This window comes from Physella acuta, unplaced genomic scaffold (genome assembly GCF_028476545.2).
Source record: "Physella acuta isolate Inbredline_101_S28 unplaced genomic scaffold, ASM2847654v3 ptg000365l, whole genome shotgun sequence".
NCBI lineage: Eukaryota > Metazoa > Mollusca > Gastropoda > Physidae > Physella > Physella acuta.
Window position 1 is genome coordinate 433,952 of NW_026731884.1, and position 21,333 is coordinate 455,284.

The 21,333-nt window shown below is 40.0% G+C and overlaps 3 protein-coding genes across 7 annotated transcripts; 1 reads left to right on the plus strand and 2 right to left on the minus strand.

The window, feature by feature from the left end:
* Positions 1-832: 832 nt before the first annotated feature.
* On the minus strand, positions 833-12,773 carry LOC131941564 (histone acetyltransferase KAT2A). Of its 2 annotated transcripts, XM_059300860.1 has the most exons (18): positions 12,671-12,773; positions 12,193-12,467; positions 11,530-11,659; positions 11,262-11,407; positions 11,058-11,147; positions 10,691-10,872; positions 10,142-10,333; positions 9,915-10,018; positions 9,323-9,466; positions 8,684-8,829; positions 7,379-7,584; positions 4,474-4,600; positions 3,849-3,959; positions 3,232-3,375; positions 2,495-2,640; positions 1,833-1,905; positions 1,208-1,292; positions 833-1,049 (listed from the first exon to the last, which is right to left on the minus strand). In XM_059300860.1, the coding sequence occupies exons 2-18, from the start codon at positions 12,439-12,441 to the stop codon at positions 856-858; spliced, it is 2,469 nt and encodes an 822-aa protein (XP_059156843.1). In that variant the 5' UTR covers positions 12,442-12,467; positions 12,671-12,773; the 3' UTR covers positions 833-855. The 2 variants fall into 2 exon arrangements, with proteins under 2 accessions (XP_059156843.1, XP_059156842.1); XM_059300859.1 differs by lacking the exon at positions 12,671-12,773 and having other exon boundaries at positions 12,193-12,541.
* Positions 12,774-12,826: 53 nt separating this feature from the next.
* On the plus strand, positions 12,827-15,331 carry LOC131941565 (DNA-binding transcriptional regulator BolA). 4 transcript variants are annotated; one of them, XM_059300862.1, is made up of 7 exons: positions 12,827-12,948; positions 13,804-13,946; positions 14,044-14,091; positions 14,195-14,246; positions 14,426-14,490; positions 14,821-14,889; positions 15,198-15,331. In XM_059300862.1, exons 2-7 carry the CDS (start codon positions 13,836-13,838, stop codon positions 15,273-15,275), a joined length of 423 nt encoding a protein of 140 aa, XP_059156845.1. In that variant the 5' UTR covers positions 12,827-12,948; positions 13,804-13,835; the 3' UTR covers positions 15,276-15,331. The 4 variants fall into 4 exon arrangements, with proteins under 4 accessions (XP_059156845.1, XP_059156847.1, XP_059156846.1 ...); XM_059300864.1 differs by having other exon boundaries at positions 12,835-12,853; XM_059300863.1 differs by having other exon boundaries at positions 12,848-12,948; positions 13,822-13,946.
* Positions 15,332-15,629: 298 nt separating this feature from the next.
* LOC131941563 (neuromedin-K receptor-like) lies at positions 15,630-19,759 on the minus strand. Its single transcript, XM_059300858.1, has 6 exons — positions 19,573-19,759; positions 19,343-19,441; positions 18,512-18,680; positions 17,885-17,971; positions 17,458-17,547; positions 15,630-17,192 (listed from the first exon to the last, which is right to left on the minus strand). The coding sequence occupies exons 1-6, from the start codon at positions 19,714-19,716 to the stop codon at positions 16,786-16,788; spliced, it is 996 nt and encodes a 331-aa protein (XP_059156841.1). The 5' UTR covers positions 19,717-19,759; the 3' UTR covers positions 15,630-16,785.
* Between the last annotated feature and the right edge of the window lie 1,574 nt (positions 19,760-21,333).

Sequence of the window (21,333 nt, forward strand, 5' to 3'; positions counted from 1 at the left end):
TACACACCTTAACTAATTTCTCACACACAACTAAACAGATCTTTGAGATCACACACACCTTAACTAATTTCTCACACACAACTAAACAAATCTTTGAGATCACACACACCTTAACTAATTTCTCACACACAACTAAACAAATCTTTGAGATCACACACACCTTAACTAATTTCTCACACACAACTAAACAAATCTTTGAGATCACACACCTTAACAAATCTTTGAGACCATCCTCACATAATTTATAGGTAAATAATTAATCACTAGAAGAATCAAAGGCAAGAATAAATAGAGCCAAATGTAAACAAATCATTCACATTAAATATCAACTTGATCCCAACTCTGTAGCAGCTCCTTCATGATACAATACAATGGCCTTGTGATGTGGGCCAGTGGCCACCCATGTGATGATGTGGGCCAGTGGCCACCCATGTGATGATGTGGCCACCCATGTGATGATGTGGGCCAGTGGCCAACCATGTAATGATGTGGGCCAGTGGCCACCCATGTGATGATGTGGGCCAGTGGCCAACCATGTGATGATGTGGGCCAGTGGCCAACCATGTGATGATGTGGGCCAGTGGCCAATTCTAGTGAATGCGGTTTCCATAACCCCTGGCTTAGAGATGCAACTAAATGTTTTCTTGTGTAGGGGAGATGTCCCCACCTAATACATCCAATCACAATCCCGTTCTCTGCAGCTAATGATCACAACAATATGGTAGATTGTTGTTACCAGAAACAGACAGGCGTCCATACACTATGTCCATGTGTCCAGCCAAATTTTGTCCATATGTCAAGCCACTGTGTCCATATGTCCAACCAACATATGTCCAGTCTAAATTTGTCCAGCCACTATTTGTCCATATGTCCTGCTTCTTTCATCTTGGTGATGTAATACTTCTCAATAGTGTTGGCACACTTGTAGTACTCCGTGTCAGGTTCATTGTAGGACCTACAGTTTGTGATGATGCGATTCATGTCAGCTATGAAGAGATGTTTGTGGATGTAATATCTGGCTTTTAATCTCTCGGACATGCTCCGCAAGTCTGTGGAGAAGGGCGAGTAACCAAAGAATTAGCACAAGGGAGATAACATAAAAAAGGGAGATAATACAAATTAGGAAATCAAAGCATTTGGGCAGCAACAAAATTTAGAAAAAAGAAAATAGCTAATACCTTTTAAAGTGTATAAGAAAACAACTTACCCATAGGAAACTTGATATGATCATAATAATCCGGGGCCTCAGACTTGTCCACTGGTTTCAGAAAGGGCCAGGCACTTGCATGACTCTAGAAGAAAACAGTTTCACTTGATTTGACAAGCGAATCATTACAGGACATTCAAGGTAATGCTTGCATTTTTGACTGGATTAAGTTAGGACAAACTTACTTTAGCATAGTCTGTAGGTAACCAACCAAACAAAACTTACTTTACAATTGTCCGTAGGTAACCAACCAAACAAAACTTACTTTACAATTATCCGTAGGTAACCAACCAAACAAAACTTACTTTACAATTGCCCGTAGGTAACCAACCAAACAAAACTTACTTTACAATTGTCTGTAGGTAACCAACCAAACAAAACTTACTTTACAATTGTCCGTGGGTAACCAACCAAACAAAACTTACTTTACAATTGTCCATGGGTAACCAACCAAACAAAACTTACTTTACAATTATCCGTAGTTAACCAACTAAACAAAACTTACTTTACAATTATCCGTAGTTAACCAACTAAACAAAACTTACTTTACAATTATCCGTAGGTAACCAACCAAACAAAACTTACTTTACAATTGTCTGTAGGTAACCAAGCAAACAAAACTTACTTTGACTTGCTGTAGAATTGTCCTAAGACTGGTGTACAGCTGATCAGGGTCCAATGGAGTCTCCTTCTCCTTCCTGGAATAAATCATTTTAAATAACAACTGAACTCAGGCTTTTACTTCATACACAATTTTCAATTTTAAAAATTATTTTCAAGTCTTTTCAAAAAAAAAAAAAAAAAAGTCATGGCCAGAAAAAAAAAAAAGATGTCATGGCCAGAAAAAAAAAGATGTCATGGCCAGAAAAAAAAAAGATGTCATGGCCAGAAAAAAAAAAGATGTCATGGCCAGAAAAAAAAAAGATGTCATGGCCAGAAAAAAAAAAAAGATGTCATGGCCAGAAAAAAAAAAGTCATGGCCAGAAAAAAAAAAGATGTCATGGCCAGAAAAAAAAAAGATGTCATGGCCAGAAAAAAAAAAGATGTCATGGCCAGAAAAAAAAAAGATGTCATGGCCAGAAAAAAAAAAAAGATGTCATGGCCAGAAAAAAAAAGTCATGGCCAGAAAAAAAAAAAAGATGTCATGGCCAGAAAAAAAAAAGTCATGGCCAGAAAAAAAAAAGTCATGGCCAGAAGAAAAAAAAAGATGTCATGGCCAGAAAAAAAAAAAGATGTCATGGCCAGAAAAAAAAAAAGATGTCATGGCCAGAAAAACAGAGCACTGACTTGACCGGTGGTTTCCAACCAGATTCCACCAGCCCAGGAATAGATTCCAGTGGTATTGGAAGCTTGACGCCATCTTTGAACAGGCCCACCCCACTGTACACCTTCTCAGTCTCCATGCTTTTCTTGGCAGCTATCTTCTTCACAATCTGGTATAACAACATTTGGGATAAATTATCTTCTTCACAATCTGGTACAACAACATTTGGGATAAATTATCTTCTTCACAATCTGGTATAACAACATTTGGGATAAATTATCTTCTTCACAATCTGGTATAACAACATTTGGGATAAATTATCTTCTTCACAATCTGGTATAACAACATTTGGGATAAATTATCTTCTTCACAATCTGGTATAACAACATTTGGGATAAATTATCTTCTTCACAATCTGGTATAACAACATTTGGGATAAATTATCTTCTTCACAATCTGGTATAACAACATTTGGGATAAATTATCTTCTTCACAATCTGGTATAACAACATTTGGGATAAATTATCTTCTTCACAATCTGGTATAACAACATTTGGGATAAATTATCTTCTTCACAATCTGGTATAACAACATTTGGGATAAATTATCTTCTTCACAATCTGGTATAACAACATTTGGAATAAATTATCTTCTTGACTAGTTGAGGCAGACCACAGAATTCAGACCGAAAGGAGGCAGACTTAGGGGTGGGGGCAGACACCAACTGAGGGGACACACATCTTTTTGAGGGGGTACTCACATCTTTTTGCTTGCGTATGACGCGTGAGAAGTCGGTGTAGTTAATCCTGGAACACAGCTCACAGCCCATCAGTGTTGCACCTTCGTAGTCCTTGATGTAGCCCACGTACTGGGTTCTGGGTAGCTTGATGTCTTTAGAGAAACCCTGGTGAACAAAACAAGATCAGTTCAGTGCAATTCTTAAAGGTCAGCGTACACTCTCGTGGTCAGTGGACTTTGTTCTTCCTATATGTGTAGGTGTATCAGTGCACCAACATTGTTTTACCCATTACAGCCTACGCCCCTTAAATTTGTATTGTGTGGTACAGTCAGATACACTTGAAATGAAGTCTGGTTATCAGCTACCAAAGGAAACAGGAAATAATACGTTTTATTTTTTTTTTAGAATTTCTACCATTCTATTTATAGCTGTTCATTGTATAAGATTTTTCTTAATTTTTTTTTTTTAAATTATGGGGAAATGTTAATGTTGTTGATATGTTAACATAATCAATTACTTAAAAAGTGTAGCAGTTGAGAAATGTTGGCTGGACTGAAAAGAGTTTAAAAGAAACCATTATTTCAGTATGACTATATTTTAAATAAATGTGAGCTTGGGTCCTATTCCGCTGGACTAACCTGCTTCTTGAAATATCCAGTGGCAAATTCATCAGCAAATGTGAGGAAATGTGTGATATTGTGGAGCAAATGGTAATCTTTCAGATGGTTCATCAATGTTGTCCCATAGCCCTGGAGGACCAAAGTAAAGGTTCATTCAACAAATGTTTCAACAGCTGGCTAGGACAACAAAGTCAAGAAATTTCTAGACCTTCAGCAGAAATAATGTATGGATATTAAGCTCATATAGTTATCATCAGAACAAAACATCTGAAAAACAAAACAAATTCTTATAATAATCAGAGATACTTTGGCTGTAATGTCAGACCTATCAAGAAACATTTTCTTGACAACAAAACATGCACATCCATCAAAGCAAGAACAAGATAGTTTTAAAATCTGTGAGACTCAGATAGTTTTAAAATCTGTGAGACTCAGATAGTTTTAAAATCTGTGAGACTCAGATAGTTTTAAAATCTGTGAGACTCAGATAGTTTTAAAATCTGTGAGACTCAGATAGTTTTAAAATCTGTGAGACTCAGATAGTTTTAAAATCTGTGAGACTCAGATAGTTTTAAAATCTGTGAGACTCAGATAGTTTTAAAATCTGTGAGACTCAGATAGTTTTAAAATCTGTGAGACTTGCCTTGACTTGTTCACTGGAGGTGACAGCACAAAAAACAATCTCTGTGAAACACTGGGTGGGGAACATCCTGAAGCAGATCCCTCCAATCACGTGCTTCTGTTTGACCAGCACCAGACACTTGTGTTTCCTGCACAGACACCACAGCACTTAGAACAGACATCACAGCACTTAGAACAGACACCACAGCACTTAGCAGACACCACAGCACTTAGCGCAGACACCACAGCACTTAGAACAGACATCACAGCACTTAGCAGACACCACAGCACTTAGAACAGACATCACAGCACTTAGCACAGACACCACAGCACTTAGCAGACATCACAGCACTTAGCACAGACATCACAGCACTTAGAACAGACATCACAGCACTTAGAACAGACATCACAGCACTTAGCACAGACACCACAGCACTTAGCACAGACATCACAGCACTTAGCACAGACACCACAGCACTTAGCACAGACATCACAGCACTTAGCACAGACATCACAGCACTTAGAACAGACATCACAGCACTTAGAACAGACATCATAGCACTTAGCACAGACATCACAGCACTTAGAACAGACATCACAGCACTTAGCAGACACCACAGCACTTAGCGCAGACACCACAGCACTTAGAACAGACACCACAGCACTTAGAACAGACATCACAGCACTTAGCACAGACACCACAGCACTTAGAACAGACATCACAGCACTTAGAACAGACATCATAGCACTTAGCACAGACATCACAGCACTTAGAACAGACATCACAGCACTTAGAACAGACATCATAGCACTTAGCACAGACATCACAGCACTTAGAACAGACACCACAGCGCTTAGAACAAACACCACAGCACTTAGAACAGACATCACAGCACTTAGCAGACATCACAGCACTTAGCAGACATCACAGCACTTAGAACAGACATCACAGCACTTAGAACAGACATCACAGCACTTAGAACAGACATCACAGCACTTAGCACAGACATCACAGCACTTAGCAGACATCACAGCACTTAGCAGACATCACAGCACTTAGCAGACATCACAGCACTTAGAACAGACATCACAGCACTTAGAACAGACATCACAGCACTTAGAACAGACATCACAGCACTTAGAACAGACATCACAGCACTTAGCACAGACATCACAGCACTTAGCAGACATCACAGCACTTAGCAGACATCACAGCACTTAGCAGACATCACAGCACTTAGCAGACATCACAGCACTTAGAACAGACATCACAGCACTTAGCACAGACATCACAGAACTTAGACACAACAGCACTTAGCACAGACACCACAGCACTTAGCACAGACACCACAGCACTTAGCACAGACATCACAGCACTTAGCACAGACATCACAGCACTTAGAACAGACATCACAGCACTTAGAACAGACACCACAGCACTTAGCAGACACCACAGCACTTAGCGCAGACACCACAGCACTTAGAACAGACATCACAGCACTTAGAACAGACATCATAGCACTTAGCACAGACATCACAGCACTTAGAACAGACATCACAGCACTTAGAACAGACATCACAGCACTTAGCACAGACACCACAGCACTTAGCACAGACATCACAGCACTTAGCACAGACACCACAGCACTTAGCACAGACATCACAGCACTTAGCACAGACATCACAGCACTTAGAACAGACATCACAGCACTTAGAACAGACATCATAGCACTTAGCACAGACATCACAGCACTTAGAACAGACATCACAGCACTTAGCAGACACCACAGCACTTAGCGCAGACACCACAGCACTTAGAACAGACACCACAGCACTTAGAACAGACATCACAGCACTTAGCACAGACACCACAGCACTTAGAACAGACATCACAGCACTTAGAACAGACATCATAGCACTTAGCACAGACATCACAGCACTTAGAACAGACATCACAGCACTTAGAACAGACATAGCACTTAGCACAGACATCACAGCACTTAGAACAGACACCACAGCGCTTAGAACAAACACCACAGCACTTAGAACAGACATCACAGCACTTAGCAGACATCACAGCACTTAGCAGACATCACAGCACTTAGAACAGACATCACAGCACTTAGAACAGACATCACAGCACTTAGAACAGACATCACAGCACTTAGAACAGACATCACAGCACTTAGCACAGACATCACAGCACTTAGCAGACATCACAGCACTTAGCAGACATCACAGCACTTAGCAGACATCACAGCACTTAGAACAGACATCACAGCACTTAGAACAGACATCACAGCACTTAGAACAGACATCACAGCACTTAGCACAGACATCACAGAACTTAGACACAACAGCACTTAGCACAGACACCACAGCACTTAGCACAGACACCACAGCACTTAGAACAGACACCACAGCACTTAGAACAGACATCACAGCACTTAGAACAGACATCACAGCACTTAGAACAGACATCACAGCACTTAGCACAGACATCACAGCACTTAGCAGACACCACAGCACTTAGCACAGACACCACAGCACTTAGCACAGACATCACAGCACTTAGAACAGACACCACAGCACTTAGCACAGACACCACAGCACTTAGCACAGACACCACAGCACTTAGCACAGACATCACAGCACTTAGAACAGACATTAAGCACTTAGCACAGACATCACAGCACTTAGCACTAATGTTAGTCTTCATGCACAACAGATGGACATGGTAGGGCCATGTACCAAGAATGGAAGGAGACACATAGGCTAAGACTGTTCTGAGATGGAAGGAGACACATAGGCTAGGACTGTTCTGAGATGGAACACACAGGCAAGAGAGAACTAGAGAGGACCAAGAGAAACATGGAGTAGACATGTTGGAGAAAGAAATGATAGAGTTATGGCAGTAATGAACTTACGGGTCAAAGACCAGGCGTGTGATGTATTCTTTTGGCATGCGAGGCAGTTGGTGAGAGAAGAGGTTCTGGACCTCGATGAGCCAGAGAAAAACCTGGTTGCTGGGCCGGTGGCTGAGGGAGTTGTTGATGATGTGGAAGTCAATTTTACCATCTTTTTCTTCTTGCCGCGCCTGCTCGTCCCTTGCTGCATGGGTGGGGCACAGTGTCTGGGTGGGAAAACAATTGGTGGGGTTTGTTAGAAGTGGTGGGATTGTCAGAAATGGTGGGGTTTGCCAGAAGTGGTGGGATTGTCAGAAATGGTGGGGTTTGTCAGAAGTGGTGGGATTGTCAGAAATGGTGGGGTTTGTCAGAAGTGGTGGGATTGTCAGAAATGGTGGGGTTTGTCAGAAGTGGTGGGATTGTCAGAAATGGTGGGGTTTGCCAGAAGTGGTGGGATTGTCAGAAATGGTGGGGTTTGTCAGAAGTGGTGGGATTGTCAGAAATGGTGGGGTTTGTCAGAAGTGGTGGGATTGTCAGAAATGGTGGGGGTTGTCAGAAGTGGTGGGATTGTCAGAAATGGTGGGGTTTGTCAGAAGTGGTGGGATTGTCAGAAATGGTGGGGTTTGTCAGAAGTGGTGGGATTGTCAGAAATGGTGGGGTTTGTCAGAAGTGGTGGGATTGTCAGAAATGGTGGGGTTTGTCAGAAGTGGTGGGATTGTCAGAAATGGTGGGGGTTGTCAGAAGTGGTGGGATTGTCAGAAATGGTGGGGGTTGTCAGAAGTGGTGGGATTGTCAGAAATGGTGGGGTTTGTCAGAAGTGGTGGGATTGTCAGAAATGGTGGGGTTTGTCAGAAGTGGTGGGATTGTCAGAAATGGTGGGGTTTGTCAGAAGTGGTGGGATTGTCAGAAATGGTGGGGGTTGTCAGAAGTGGTGGGATTGTCAGAAATGGTGGGGTTTGTAAGTGGTAGGGTTTGTCAGAAGTGGTGGGGTTATTTACCATTTTTAAATTGATTAAAAATTGATAAAGAAAAAAATATTTCTCAAACAATTGTGATTAACTAGACAAACATTTTAACTAGATTGAAAAACCTGGTTTCCCATACCCCACCCCCTATCCAGTTATATACAGATAGACAACACAGAAAAAGTGAATGTCATCTAAGCAGCAACTACACAGTGATGTTGACAGGTCTTACCTCTGGTCCAACCATACCAACTACACAGTGATGTTGACAGGTCTTACCTCTGGTCCAACCATACCAACTACACAGTGATGTTGACAGGTCCAACCATACCAACTATACAGTGATGTTGACAGGTCTTACCTCTGGTCCAACCATACCATCCTCAGCATCACAATCTGAACTGGCCTCCGCCAAAATTTCTTCTATAGCCTCCCTTGATATATCACCGTCTATTTTTGGTCGCTTGGCTCCGTCACTCAGACCTGCTTCATCAGCTTTTCTTTTGTCTAGAAGACAAATATCCTATGGAATCAATTTACTGACAAGAACAAATTTAAATATCCTATGGAATCAATTTACTGACCAGAACAAATTTAAATATCCTATGGAATCAATTTACTGACAAGAACAAATTTAAATATCCTATGGAATCAATTTACTGACCAGAACAAATTTAAATATCCTATGGAATCAATTTACTGACAAGAACAAATTTAAATATCCTATGGAATCAATTTACTGACAAGAACAAATCTAGGCCATCAGCCCACTGACCAGGACAAATTTAAATATCCTATGGAATCAATTTACTGACAAGAACAAATCTAGGCCATCAGCCCACTGACCAGAACAAATTTAAATATCCTAGGCCATCAGCCTACAGACCAGGACAAATTTAAATATCCTAGGCCATCAGCCTACAGACCAGAACAAATTTAAATATCCTAGGCCATCAGTCTACTGACCAGACCAAATTTAAATATCAGGAAGAAGACCCACCTGCTGTGTCCTGAGACCTTGAGGCCCTCCTGGCATTGGTCAGCAGGCCAGGACTGATGTTTAAAGCACTGTAGGAGTCTGTGGCCACGGTGGAGGAGGTGAATCTGCTCAAACCACTGACACCTGCGGCTCCACCTGGGCTCACTGGGGGGGGGGGGGGGGAAGGGAGATATATGAAATGTAATGTGTATTTAATGATGGGGGGGGGGGGGAGTAGATATGAATTGTAATGTGTATTTAATGATGGGGGGGGTAGATATGAATTGTAATGTGTATTTAATGATGGGGGGGGGGGGGGGTAGATATGAATTGTAATGTGTATTTAATGATGGGGGGGGGGGGGGGGTAGATATGAATTGTAATGTGTATTTAATGATGGGGGGGGGGGTAGATATGAATTGTAATGTGTATTTAATGATGGGGGGGGGTAGATATGAATTGTAATGTGTATTTAATGATGGGGGTGGAGGGGGTAGATATGAATTGTAATGTGTATTTAATGATGAGCAATAGATGGTCAAACAATAGAAAAACATATTTTTCAAACCAGAAGTGAATGGACCTAATTAGTTGTTTAGATCAAGAAGGTTACCTGCAGGAGAGGGGGTGGGTAAATTGGATGTGTTCTGTGCAAACTCCGGGTCCCAGATGGGAGAGTTGTTGCCATAGACTTCTTGCTCCAGCATGGTCAGAAATCTGGGATGGAAACCAAACAATAGTCAGTTTAAGTTTAAAGTGTTAGTCCCTGACTTTTTGTCTGTCTGTCTGAGTAAATTGTTAGTCCCTCACTTTTCGACAGGTTAAAAGACAGGGACTCACCGAGGGAAATGTGTCAGGACCAGAGTTTTTTTGTCTGGTGGCATCTTGTCTTTCTCTGCCCTAAACTTGTCCAGCAGTTGTCTCCTCATGGTCTGAAACACTGAGCGCAGCAGAGTGCGTCCAAATATCAGGGTGGTCTCATGACGGGGTAGACTATCACAGAATGCTGGCACATGACAGAAACACAACCACCTGCAACAAGGGTACACCCAGAGTAGTAAACAAATGTAGAAAACAAATCTATACAACAAATGTATGCAACAAATCTATACAACAAATGTATGCAGCATTTGCCTTGTGAAATTCATTTGACATTACAAATAATATACACATTTTAAACATTACAAATACTATACACATTTTAAACCTTACAAATACTATACACATTTTAGACATTACAAATACTATACACATGTTAAACATTACAAAGCCATGAAAATAAAAGCTATGAAAAAACTAGATGAAGAAGCTTTAAGTGAAGCTATCAGTGTGGTAAGTGAAGCTATCAGTGTGGTAAGTGAAGCTATCAGTGTGAAATGTTATATCCACCTAGTGTAGTTCAACTTGTAATCATTTTCATCTTTCTCATCCAACTGTTGGCCCCGGCTAGCAGGGGGCCATAACTTCCAGTGGTTCAAACAGTGCAGGAACATCTTGGCCAGGTCGTACATCGTCTGCCATTCTTTTTGGGCCAAAGTCCCAAATTTGTACACAACAAAGTTTGTGACACCCTGAGAGGAACAGAAAATTTCTAAATGACTCAACACACCTGAATTAATCTCAACTGAATTCATCTGCTTAAACTATTAGATGAGCAAATCAATTGACAACCAAATGTGTCCAACATGCAGTATAAAATGTTACCAGTAGAAACAAAGCTTTTTGATTCAGCCCAGTGAAAGACCATCTTTCTTACCTTGGCAATACTTGGTTTTTCAAAAGGTGGAGTTCCCAAGGATCCCTCTATTGAAGGTGTGCTCATGTTCAGAATACATTTCCTCAAAAGCTGCTCAATAAATTGTGTCAAATTATAAGTCACATTGTTTTTGTAAAAATAAAACAAGAGAACAATAAAGCATTTTATCCGTAACCTAAAACCTACAGCTGCAGGTATAGTTACCTTAAACAAGTAAAAATACACTTGTTTAGCTTCAGCATCTTCCTCTCTGTGAACACAAACAAACAAATTCTCCACGTCCACAACAATTCTCAGCAGCCTGTTCAGTTCCTCCTCGTCAGTGTTGTCGAGGTGGGAGACATGAGCTCCTGGAGAAACATCAGCAAATACAAGACTCACTCAACAACAAGTAGGCTATTAGTAAATAAATTATGCTTCAAGTAACTACAAAGTAAGCAAAGTTTCTAAAATAAAATAGACGTAAACCAACCTAGAGGATGGCGGCAACTCTTACACGGCTCCGTCAGAGATGCGAGAGGCTGAGATGCTGCATCTGCTACTGGAGGTTGGGGTGGGGGTGGGTTGGGGTTTTTCCATCCATTGCATTTGCACCCTTCAGACTAATACAATTAAATAAATTTAAGCCAATGAAAAAATTGTTATACTAAAGTACTGTAAGTGTTAACTCTCAATAGTCTTGTTCAGCCTGAACAAAAATGTGAGGTAAATAAGCGGAGGATTATTATACGCCTATATAGGCCCTATATCATGTTAGAATTTTATTAATGGAGTTGGATAACCATTTGGAAACATGCTATAATAGCATCATCATTCAACATTCCAATTGAAATTTGAATCATACAAATATGTGTGCATTAGCCTCCCCCCCCCTTATGTATGGTAATTGTTAACAACTAAAATTAATAGCTTATGATAACAGGTTCCTCATTAATTATTAGGCTAATAAATAGCCTAGCCTAATTAATTAAACATTAGGGGTTAGTCATTAATTAATTTTAATAGGCAATAGGCCCCTCTACTAAGAAGTCTCTCTAATACTAATAGTAGGCTATAGTTACAGTAATACTCTGAGTCTAATGGCCTAGATTCAATTTCATTTATTTTAAAATTAAAATATAAATTTATCACTAACCTTGCAACTTGAATATACAGCTAATTTTTCTAATTTTTTGTTCCTTGGAAAACTTCTGACAAGCATTTTCTTTTGAGCGATTCTCTGAAAATTGTTCGTTTTGCTGCTCAATTCAGTAGCTGAAGCTGGGGCTGTTGTGGTTGTAGTAGCTGATGTAGCAGTAGTACCGGTACCGACTTTTGGTGCAGTATTAGTACTGTTATTCGCGACATTCCCATCATCTGGGGTAGATTCCGTCGTTGAAGACATCTTTTATTATTTACCCCTACTGTCTTCTGTAAATTGTATTGTTATAATCTTGAATTTAACATACGCGTTTGTGTTTATCCATATAAAATAGCCTAGCTGTTGTTTTATTACCAGATTTTAGTAATCAAAAACTAAAAGCCAAAAGAGAAGACAATTTGAAATACAAATAAAAATATTTTTAAAATGAATTTTTTTGCCAATTTAGAAATGAGCTAGAAACATAATTTACAATTATTCGGTCATTGTTGTCAGATCATGCAAATTATCATCAAAATTTTAAACAAAAGTGACGCGAACATGAATTAATTTGATGAAGCAACCTGTACTATTAATCAGGGGAGTTGACTCTTGAGAATAAGAATATTCATACTTTCTACCTTAGAAGAGCTACAAGTTCATTGCCTTACTAAAAATATATAGACCTTACTCGTTATTAAAGTTTTACAATAATTACTTAGTTTAGTTACTAGATCTAGATCTAAGTGAGACTTAGAACTAAGTTAGAACGTAAGTTTCTACTACAAGTACTTATCACTTAAAGTCTTACTTACTAATTATTAATTATTAAGGCCTAATTAATTAGTTCAATAATAAAATAAATAAAATAGTTGTGGTGGGGTAATGGGGAAAACCTCGAAACAAAAGTCCTGTGACATTTGTTTTTCGCATTTTATACCCACCAGATTGGTAGGGGGGTGGAGGTTAAATGACATTTTGCTAAAATTTTACTGGACCCTAATCTTAATTTGCCATTGATTAGTAGGAGGGGTCGGCGTGGTCGAGTCAGTAAAGCTCATGGTTGCTAAACCGAAGTCTCGAGTTCAAACCCTCGGGCAGATGAGGCTCGTTAGCTGGGGACAGCCACTCTTCTAGGAGAGACAACTCCAAAATCAAACAACTGCTGCCTTGTAGTTTGTTCTTGGTTGGACAAAGGCTATGGAAGCAAATCCAAAAAGAAAAGCAGGCTGAAATCTGAGTCAATGGCCTCAATGGCGCATAACCAGTTGACACGTAACCTTAATTGTGTTGGAGGCATGGTCGAGTCGGCAAAAAGCTCATGGTTGATACATTCGAAAAAGTCTCGAGTTCAAACCCACTGGCAGATAAATCTAAAATTCAAAATTGTACTTAGACGCAAACTTGAACACACTTTTTGTAAGGCCTATCAGCGTTATAAAATAAAATTTGAGTGGCTATTGTTAGATATTACTAACTAGGCTACTCATTATTAGTATTAGATAGCATATTTTTAAAATATTATTAAGTTGGCTTACATTAGGCCTATAGATATGACTATCTGATCTAATGCTATCTTGGTCAAAATATTTTGTAAGTTTTTTTCTTGATACATATTTAATATAGGACCTGCATTACTCCTAGTGGGGACTCTGTGTATGGCTGGTTACTTCAGTCGTGTTGTCAACAAACTTTATTTAGTCAAACAGTTTTCAAAGGTATCTTTCACCCAGCGACATCTTGTTACAAGAACTGTCATGGGAGATGAGGTAACTTTTCTCTAATGGCTGATCCTAATTTTCTGTTTTATCCCAATGTTGTGTTCCATTCCTTATGATAATGACAGTAATATTTTCTCTTGTTTAGAAACCTATTGAAAGTGCAATCAGGAAAAAACTTAGCGAAGCCTTAAATGTAAGTATACCAGTATAAACTTTCCAGTCATCTCTATTCTGCTAGCCTCCTGTCATCTCTATTTTACAAGCCATTTGTCATCCAAATTTTGCTATTTCCACAGCCACAGTATTTAGATGTTATCAATGAAAGCTACATGCACAATGTTCCTAAAGGTAGAATGATTTGACCTCCATCCCTTCTATATTACTTCAGTGTTTTTTGTCTCAAGAAATCTGTCCTATCCAGAAAAGTTTTCAATGTGATTTAGCTTGTTTTGTTTTTAGCCTTTAAATAATGTGTAAATATAAAAATTAGATTTCTTGTTAGACTGAGCTGGGTTTTATTTTTACAGGCACAGAATCCCATTTTAAAGTTGTCATTGTGTCATCTGCTTTTGAAAATGTGAAGCGAATTGAGGTAAATAGTTAGTAAAAATATTTCTTCTTCTTTGATATGTTAAGGTTCCCTACTCGAACCTGATGAGACAGGTGAAGTAGAGTTCACATTGGCATGTGAAGAAATAGTGTGGTCAGCACTAAGCCTACCCGCCTTTATTATCCTTAATTTGAGTTACATGTTAGAACTGGGTGGACTCAGGGACATTATATTGACTTGTACCCAGATTCAAAGTTAGACTTTCAGATTAGCAGTCTAGCACTCTACCCCTAGGTCAGGCTGTACTCATTTTTTATCTGGATATTTTTTTATAGCAAAGTAATTTTTAGAGCTTTCATGTTACATTTTCAGAAACACAAATTGGTGCATAAAGCAATTCAGGAAGAAATTGATAACTCAATTCATGCCTTGTCTATTGTTGTAAGTTTTGTTTTCTCTAAAGTACCAGACATTTACTACACCAACACTACTGACTTAGTTTTTTTTTAAAATTATTTAAAATTTGCTTTTCTCTTTGTGATGAAGTTAAAGACAAAATGTTTTTTAAAGGCTGAAATAAAATAGACAAAAACAAAGATTTTTATCTAACGCAGCTGAGGCATAATTTTATACTAAACCAATTTTTGCTGTTGAGAAATAATTTGTTCAGCTAATTAAATGCTGAGTCTTTCAAATCAATCAAGGTAAAAAATGTGATATGTGAAAATCGTTTCTATTTTCTATTTCAGGCCAAGACACCACAAGAATGGGAGACATCACAAGATATTGGCCAATCGCCTGCGTGTAGGGGTGGGGCTGGCTTGTAGCATACCAGATGTATCATGTCATTCTTTTGAAATAAAAAAATTAAATCTGTTTGAAAGATTGTACTAATTAGCCTGTTTTTTTAGACTGATGTAAAGATTGTTTTGATTATCTTGTCTCATTACACTTGAATTACACCAATGTGGAGGGTTGATTGATTGCTATAAATTTCATGGAATATGTCTATGGCAAGCAGTGGCAGTGTGAGTAACACGAACCCCCCCCCCCCCCCCCCACTTATGTGATGAGCTCCCCCCCCCCCCCCCCACTTATGTGACCAGCGCAAACACACACCCCCTCCACATGTAAGTGACTGTAATAAAAGTAAACAATTTATCACCAGGTTTGAGCAAGATTTTAAAAATATCAATTTGTTTTATTGATATCACCATTGGCATGTGGTGATTCTTTCTAAATACCTGCATTCTATATTTAAAATAGTAACAGATATTTAGTAAGACAAAAAGTAATTATAAGCATACGCTTTTTTGTTAAAAAATTGTTTCCATATACATAAAAATGTTTTGAAAAGGAAAACATTTATTAAGGGCAACAACTCAAGCATGTCTTCAAACTTCTAAAACAATTACATAGCTATGATCCTTTCTAAAGCAGAAGAAAAATATGAAAATCTTGTTGGAAAAATTTGATTTTCAATGTTAATAATATCTACATTTTGTTATTTTTATAAAACTATTCCAGAAATAAGAGGCGAATTTATTAATTGTGCAAAAAGTAAAATTTGTAGAAGGAATTCAAATGGTATAAGGTTAGTAAATTTGCCAAATGAGATTACTATCATTTATTCGCCGTATTGAAAAATATATAAAAACGAAACAAAACCTTCTGCAGGGGAATAACCATGCCAAAACACTAAAGTAAACATAATTACATTGTTATCCCCCTTAGACCGCATAAATAAAAAAAATCATACATTTTTTTTTTATTATTAGTAATAGAAAATTTTAAATTGTATTTCAATAGGTAAACAAGAGTACTAGTACTATCATATACATTAAATTTAGGAATTAAAAAAGAAATACGGAAGAAAATTCGTCGAAGTCGAGTGAACATATAAATATTTTACAATCAATTGCATGTCTACATCTCTTTAATTTTATATTGGTTTTTTAATTATTTTTTTATAGATGTCTTCTATTTACATAAAAATAAAGTCAAACAAAGGCAAATAAATTATTTCGTTTCATATTAAAACATTCTGTTATATATTTTTGATAAAATTAAAAGTAAAAGTTATCAAATAAATTGCAGAACAGTAGTCAAAGGGCAATAACCATGTTAAAGGAGAGTTTAGAACAATATTACATTATAGTTTCCCTTGGACTGTGTTTTAACAAATTATACAATTTGCTATCCCCAAATGAGAGTAAACGCTTCCTATAATTTAGAATGCACTTTATTGTCATCTTCAAGGTTTTTTTTTTACTATCGGGTTTATTTCATTCGGTTGTGTTACATTTTCACAGACAGTTTCTTAAAACAAAAATATTTTTACACTTTTTTGTTAGCCGAAATGATGGGCGTTTCTATTGATGAGTGATGAGAATTTTCCTGGCTCTGAACGACAGAGCTTTCTGTTGAGGCCGTCGTCAAGTCCTGCTTTCCTTGAGGAATTTGTAGTTTACTTGTGGGTAGTGCTAGATGTGGGCTGTGTGGTTGTACATGTGGGCTGTGTGGTTGTACATGTGGGCTGTGTGGTTGTACATGTTGGCTGTGTGGTTGTACATGTTGGCTGTGTGGTTGTACATGTGGGCTGTGTGGTTGTACATGTGGGCTGTGTGGTTGTACATGTGGGCTATGTGGCTGTTGGCCTTCATGTGTGCTGTGTTGTAGCAAGTGACAGGAAGAGACCAGCATATCTGGAGCCTTGACATTGGTGACGAACAGGTTAGCGGTTTCTGGAGATTCAAAGAAAAACTCCGAAGTAACAGGGAATTTTAATTTCTAATTACCATACCAAAGATGAGAACTTTAATATTTTGTTTCCTTATGTTTGCCCATAGCGCCCCCACCCCGACTGCATTCTGCTGTAATCCCATGTAACCCACTATATTCCCCTCTAATCTCCTGTAATCCCCTCTAAACTCATGTAATCCCCTGTAATCCCCTGTATTATCCTCTATCCCCTCTAATCCCCTGTAATCCCCTGTATTCTAGACTTACGTTGAAAACCAGGTGAGGCCGGCCTTGAAGCGGTGTCGTGAGATTCGGTGCTGTGGTCGATGTGCTTCAGTGATATGTTGGGACTGGGGACTAAAACATATGGGATATGTTGGGACTGGGGACTATAACATATGGGATATGTTGGGATTAAAAATATATGGGATAGGTTGGGACTAAAACATATGGGATATGTTGGGACTGGGGACTAAAACATATAGGATATGTTGGGACTGGGGACTAAAACATATGGGATATGTTGGGACTCGGGACTAAAACATATAGGATATGTTGGGACTGGGGACTAAAAACATATGGGATATGTTGGGATTAAAATATATATTGATATGTTGAAGCTCCAACAAAAGACGTGTTTAAATATTGACAAAAAAAAAAACAAAAAAAAATTAACCTAATTAAAATAAATTACCTGAACAGTTCGAAGTTTTAGGAAAGATGGTGGACTTTTCTCCAATGTTGGTGGGCTTTCTGATAGACCAGCGAGGTACACCACTTTCTGCGCAGTTTAAATAAATAAATCAATCAATCAATATATATATGTATGTATATATATATATATATATATTTTTATATTACTATGGGTAGATCATTAAGCAGCTAGACATTGTTAGCACATAATAACGTCACTGGTAGACACCCATCTACCCACACCCACCTACCTCCACACCCACTTACCTTCCCTCCCCCCCCCCCCCCACACCCGCCAACTTTCCCCCGCCCCCCAACACACCCCGCCCACCCCAATGCACCTACCTCCACCCATCCACACCCACTTACCTCCCCCCCCAACACCCGTCTACCTTCCCCCCATACACCCCGCCCACCCCAATCCACCTACTTCCCCCCTCCCCCACACACCCGTCTACCTTCCCCCCACACACAACGCCCACCCTCACCCACCTGCCTCCACCCATCCACACCCACTTACCTCCCTCCCCCCCCCCCCCCACACCCGTCTACCTTCCCCCCATACACCCCGCCCACCCCAATCCACCTACCTCCCCCCACCCCCACCACCCCACCCCACCCCACCCACCTACGCCTATCCTGTTACTCCTCTTGATGAGCAGGCACCTAAAGGCCTCAATGAAACCTTTCCTGAAGTTCTCGTTGAAGCCGCCGTACAGGATGGGGTTGAGGGCGCTGTTAAAGTAGGCCATGTACACGGCCACGTACTTGATGGTGGGTAGGTACTGGGGGATCACCTGCAATATAACAAATACTTGATGGTGGGTAGATACTGGGGGATCACCTGCAATATAACAAATACTTGATGGTGGGTAGATACTGGGGGATCACCTGCAATATAACAAATACTTGATGGTGGGTAGATACTGGGGGATCACCTGCAATATAACAAATACTTGATGGTGGGTAGATACTGGGGGATCACCTGCAATAGACATGACCACCTGGTATAGACACGACCACCTGCAATAGACATGACCACCTGCAATAGACATGACCACCTGGTATAGACACGACCACCTGCAATAGACATGACCACCTGCAATAGACATGACCACCTGCATTAGACATGACCACCTGCAATAGACATGACCACCTGCAATAGACATGACCACCTGCAATAGACACGACCACCTGCAATAGACATGACCACCTGCAATAGACATGACCACCTGCAATAGACATGACCACCTGCAATAGACATGACCACCTGCAATAGACATGACCACCTGCAATAGACATGACCACCTGCAATAGACACGACCAAATCCCACCACCTGCTATAGACATGATCACCTGCAATAGACACGACCAAATCCCACCACCTGCAATAGACATGACAAAATCCCACCCGACTGACTGAAATAACAGAGTGTAGGTAAACCAACAATTGACTGACCTGTGTCCGCCAGTTGATGCCGTAAAAGAGCAACAGAAATTGTTGCGGTGTCCAGTTGATGACGAATGTGATCAGGACGGCCACCAGCATCTTGATCACCTGTATGGGGGTGATGTGGGGTGTGTGGGGGGGGGGGGGTAAATAAATCAGTGATGAAAACAAAACGTTATCAAATGTGTTTCCTGAACTGACCTAAACTAACAGCGTCTAGCAGCTGAGGTGACCCTGACCTTTCGTTTGGCCTTGTCCTGTGATGACGAGGTGTTGGCGATCAGACTGCCCGGGGCGCGGCGCGTGAACAGACGGACGGCGATGACGGTGTAGGCGGCGATCATGACGGCGATGGGCAGGAAGTACATGACGACACACACCATGACGTAATAGATGGTTTTCCCGGGCTGTCGTCTGCTACACGTCTCGTCGTAATACTGGGGGGGGGGGGGGGGTTAAAGGGTTACATTTAAACATCACAAGATGTAACGGGTAAATATGATCAGATAATAGACAAAAGCCTTTAACACAAAACTTTTATTTAAGCGCACAAGAGAAGATAATTAGCGTGTCGTTGCCATCTTTAATTAATTAAAAACTAGACATCTAATTATTTCAAGATGTCTGTCACGGTGTTGTCACCCGGTCTTGATCACGTGGTCACCTTATATGACGTCACACTTTTAATGATTTTATTTCCACCCTCCTCCCTCCCTCTCCATCAGAGTTTCTTCCAGGCATCTCAGGCAAAGCCCCCCCCCCCGAAATTTTTTTTTTACCGCCCCCCCCCCCGAACGAAATGAAATTTATATAATTTATATAGAAAATATATACTTTTAACAGTGTCCGCCCCCCCCCCCCCCCGAAGAAAGTCTACCGCCCCCCCCTTCCCCGAAAATTTCAAGCGCCCCCCCCCCCCCCCCCGGAGAAAAAAGTCTGGAAGAAACACTGCTCTCCATCATCACAAATACCCAGACTCCACCTTACAACCCACCCCAAACAACCCACCCCAAACAACCCACCCCAAACAACCCACCCCAAACAACCCACCCCAAACAACCACCCCAAACAACCCACACCCTTACAACCCACCCCAAACAACCCACCCCAAACAACCACCCCAAACAACCCACACCTTACAACCCACACCTAACAATGACGTCAAACCAACTCAACCAACCAATCCCACCTCAAAATTAAAAGTTTTGATTTAAAAACATCTAGATTATTGTCTATATTTTCTGAGGTTGGTATTCGTTGAGTTACTTGCTAAAATATGTCGTCACACTTTCTGAACTTCCTCTCCCCTCCCCCCTCCCCCCTACCCCATCTCCCCAGGATGTGATGTGTCAAGTTTTTAAAAAAAATAGTTTCGGTAGAAGTTGATGGCACGTGACAAAAAGATTCAAAACAAAATTACAGACGATGAAGGTAAAATAAAAACCAGGAAGGAATTTGTCTCAGTAGTCTTAAAGAAATGAAAGAAAATAACTGTAGGGCCTACAATCTAAAAACTAAGGTTTGTGCCGTAAAACAATATAGCCATAAAAAATCTATAATAATAGTTTCGCTGTCTCTCTATCTATCTATCTATCTATCTGTCTGACAAGAACGCTCTAGAGAAAACACAAGGAAAATAAAAAACATGCACAGTAATTCGAAAAACGAAGTATGACGTCGACACATTTAGCGCACAGAGTAGAAAATAATCTCAAACCCAGAGAGTGCTCACAGTTATATGACGTCATTGATTTTCGCGTTAACATTGAATAAAAAGGAAATGTTGTCTAATCTTAATGGTTTGCGTGAAGAGTTTCTTGCATACAATTCTTCGGGTAGGGGCGAAGCCCCACCCCCCGCGTAAGAACGTCTGAGCCCCCCCCCCCCCCTCCCCAACTCAAAAGAAATTTCTTCATCGATACTCTATAATAAAATTACCGCCTAATTAATGTGTCCTAATCTAAAAAGTGGTTTTCTTGCAATTTCTTTAATGCAATTCT

Excerpts from the sequence above, each read along its gene's own strand:
- LOC131941564 (XM_059300860.1), bottom strand. The coding sequence starts at position 12,441 with ATGTCTTCAACGACGGAATCTACCCCAGATGATGGGAATGTCGCGAAT. Across the intron at positions 10,019-10,141 it reads GTCCTGACACATTTCCCTCG|ATTTCTGACCATGCTGGAGC; the intron begins GTGAGTCCCTGT and ends TTTCCATCCCAG. Across the intron at positions 7,585-8,683 it reads ATGGTATGGTTGGACCAGAG|ACACTGTGCCCCACCCATGC; the intron begins GTAAGACCTGTC and ends TTTCCCACCCAG.
- LOC131941565 (XM_059300861.1), top strand. Across the intron at positions 13,947-14,043 it reads GAACTGTCATGGGAGATGAG|AAACCTATTGAAAGTGCAAT; the intron begins GTAACTTTTCTC and ends TCTCTTGTTTAG. Across the intron at positions 14,491-14,820 it reads AAAATGTGAAGCGAATTGAG|AAACACAAATTGGTGCATAA; the intron begins GTAAATAGTTAG and ends TTACATTTTCAG.
- LOC131941563 (XM_059300858.1), bottom strand. The coding sequence starts at position 19,716 with ATGGTGTGTGTCGTCATGTACTTCCTGCCCATCGCCGTCATGATCGCC. Across the intron at positions 19,442-19,572 it reads AGGACAAGGCCAAACGAAAG|GTGATCAAGATGCTGGTGGC; the intron begins GTCAGGGTCACC and ends ACCCCCATACAG. Across the intron at positions 17,193-17,457 it reads GGCCTCACCTGGTTTTCAAC|AAACCGCTAACCTGTTCGTC; the intron begins GTAAGTCTAGAA and ends TTGAATCTCCAG.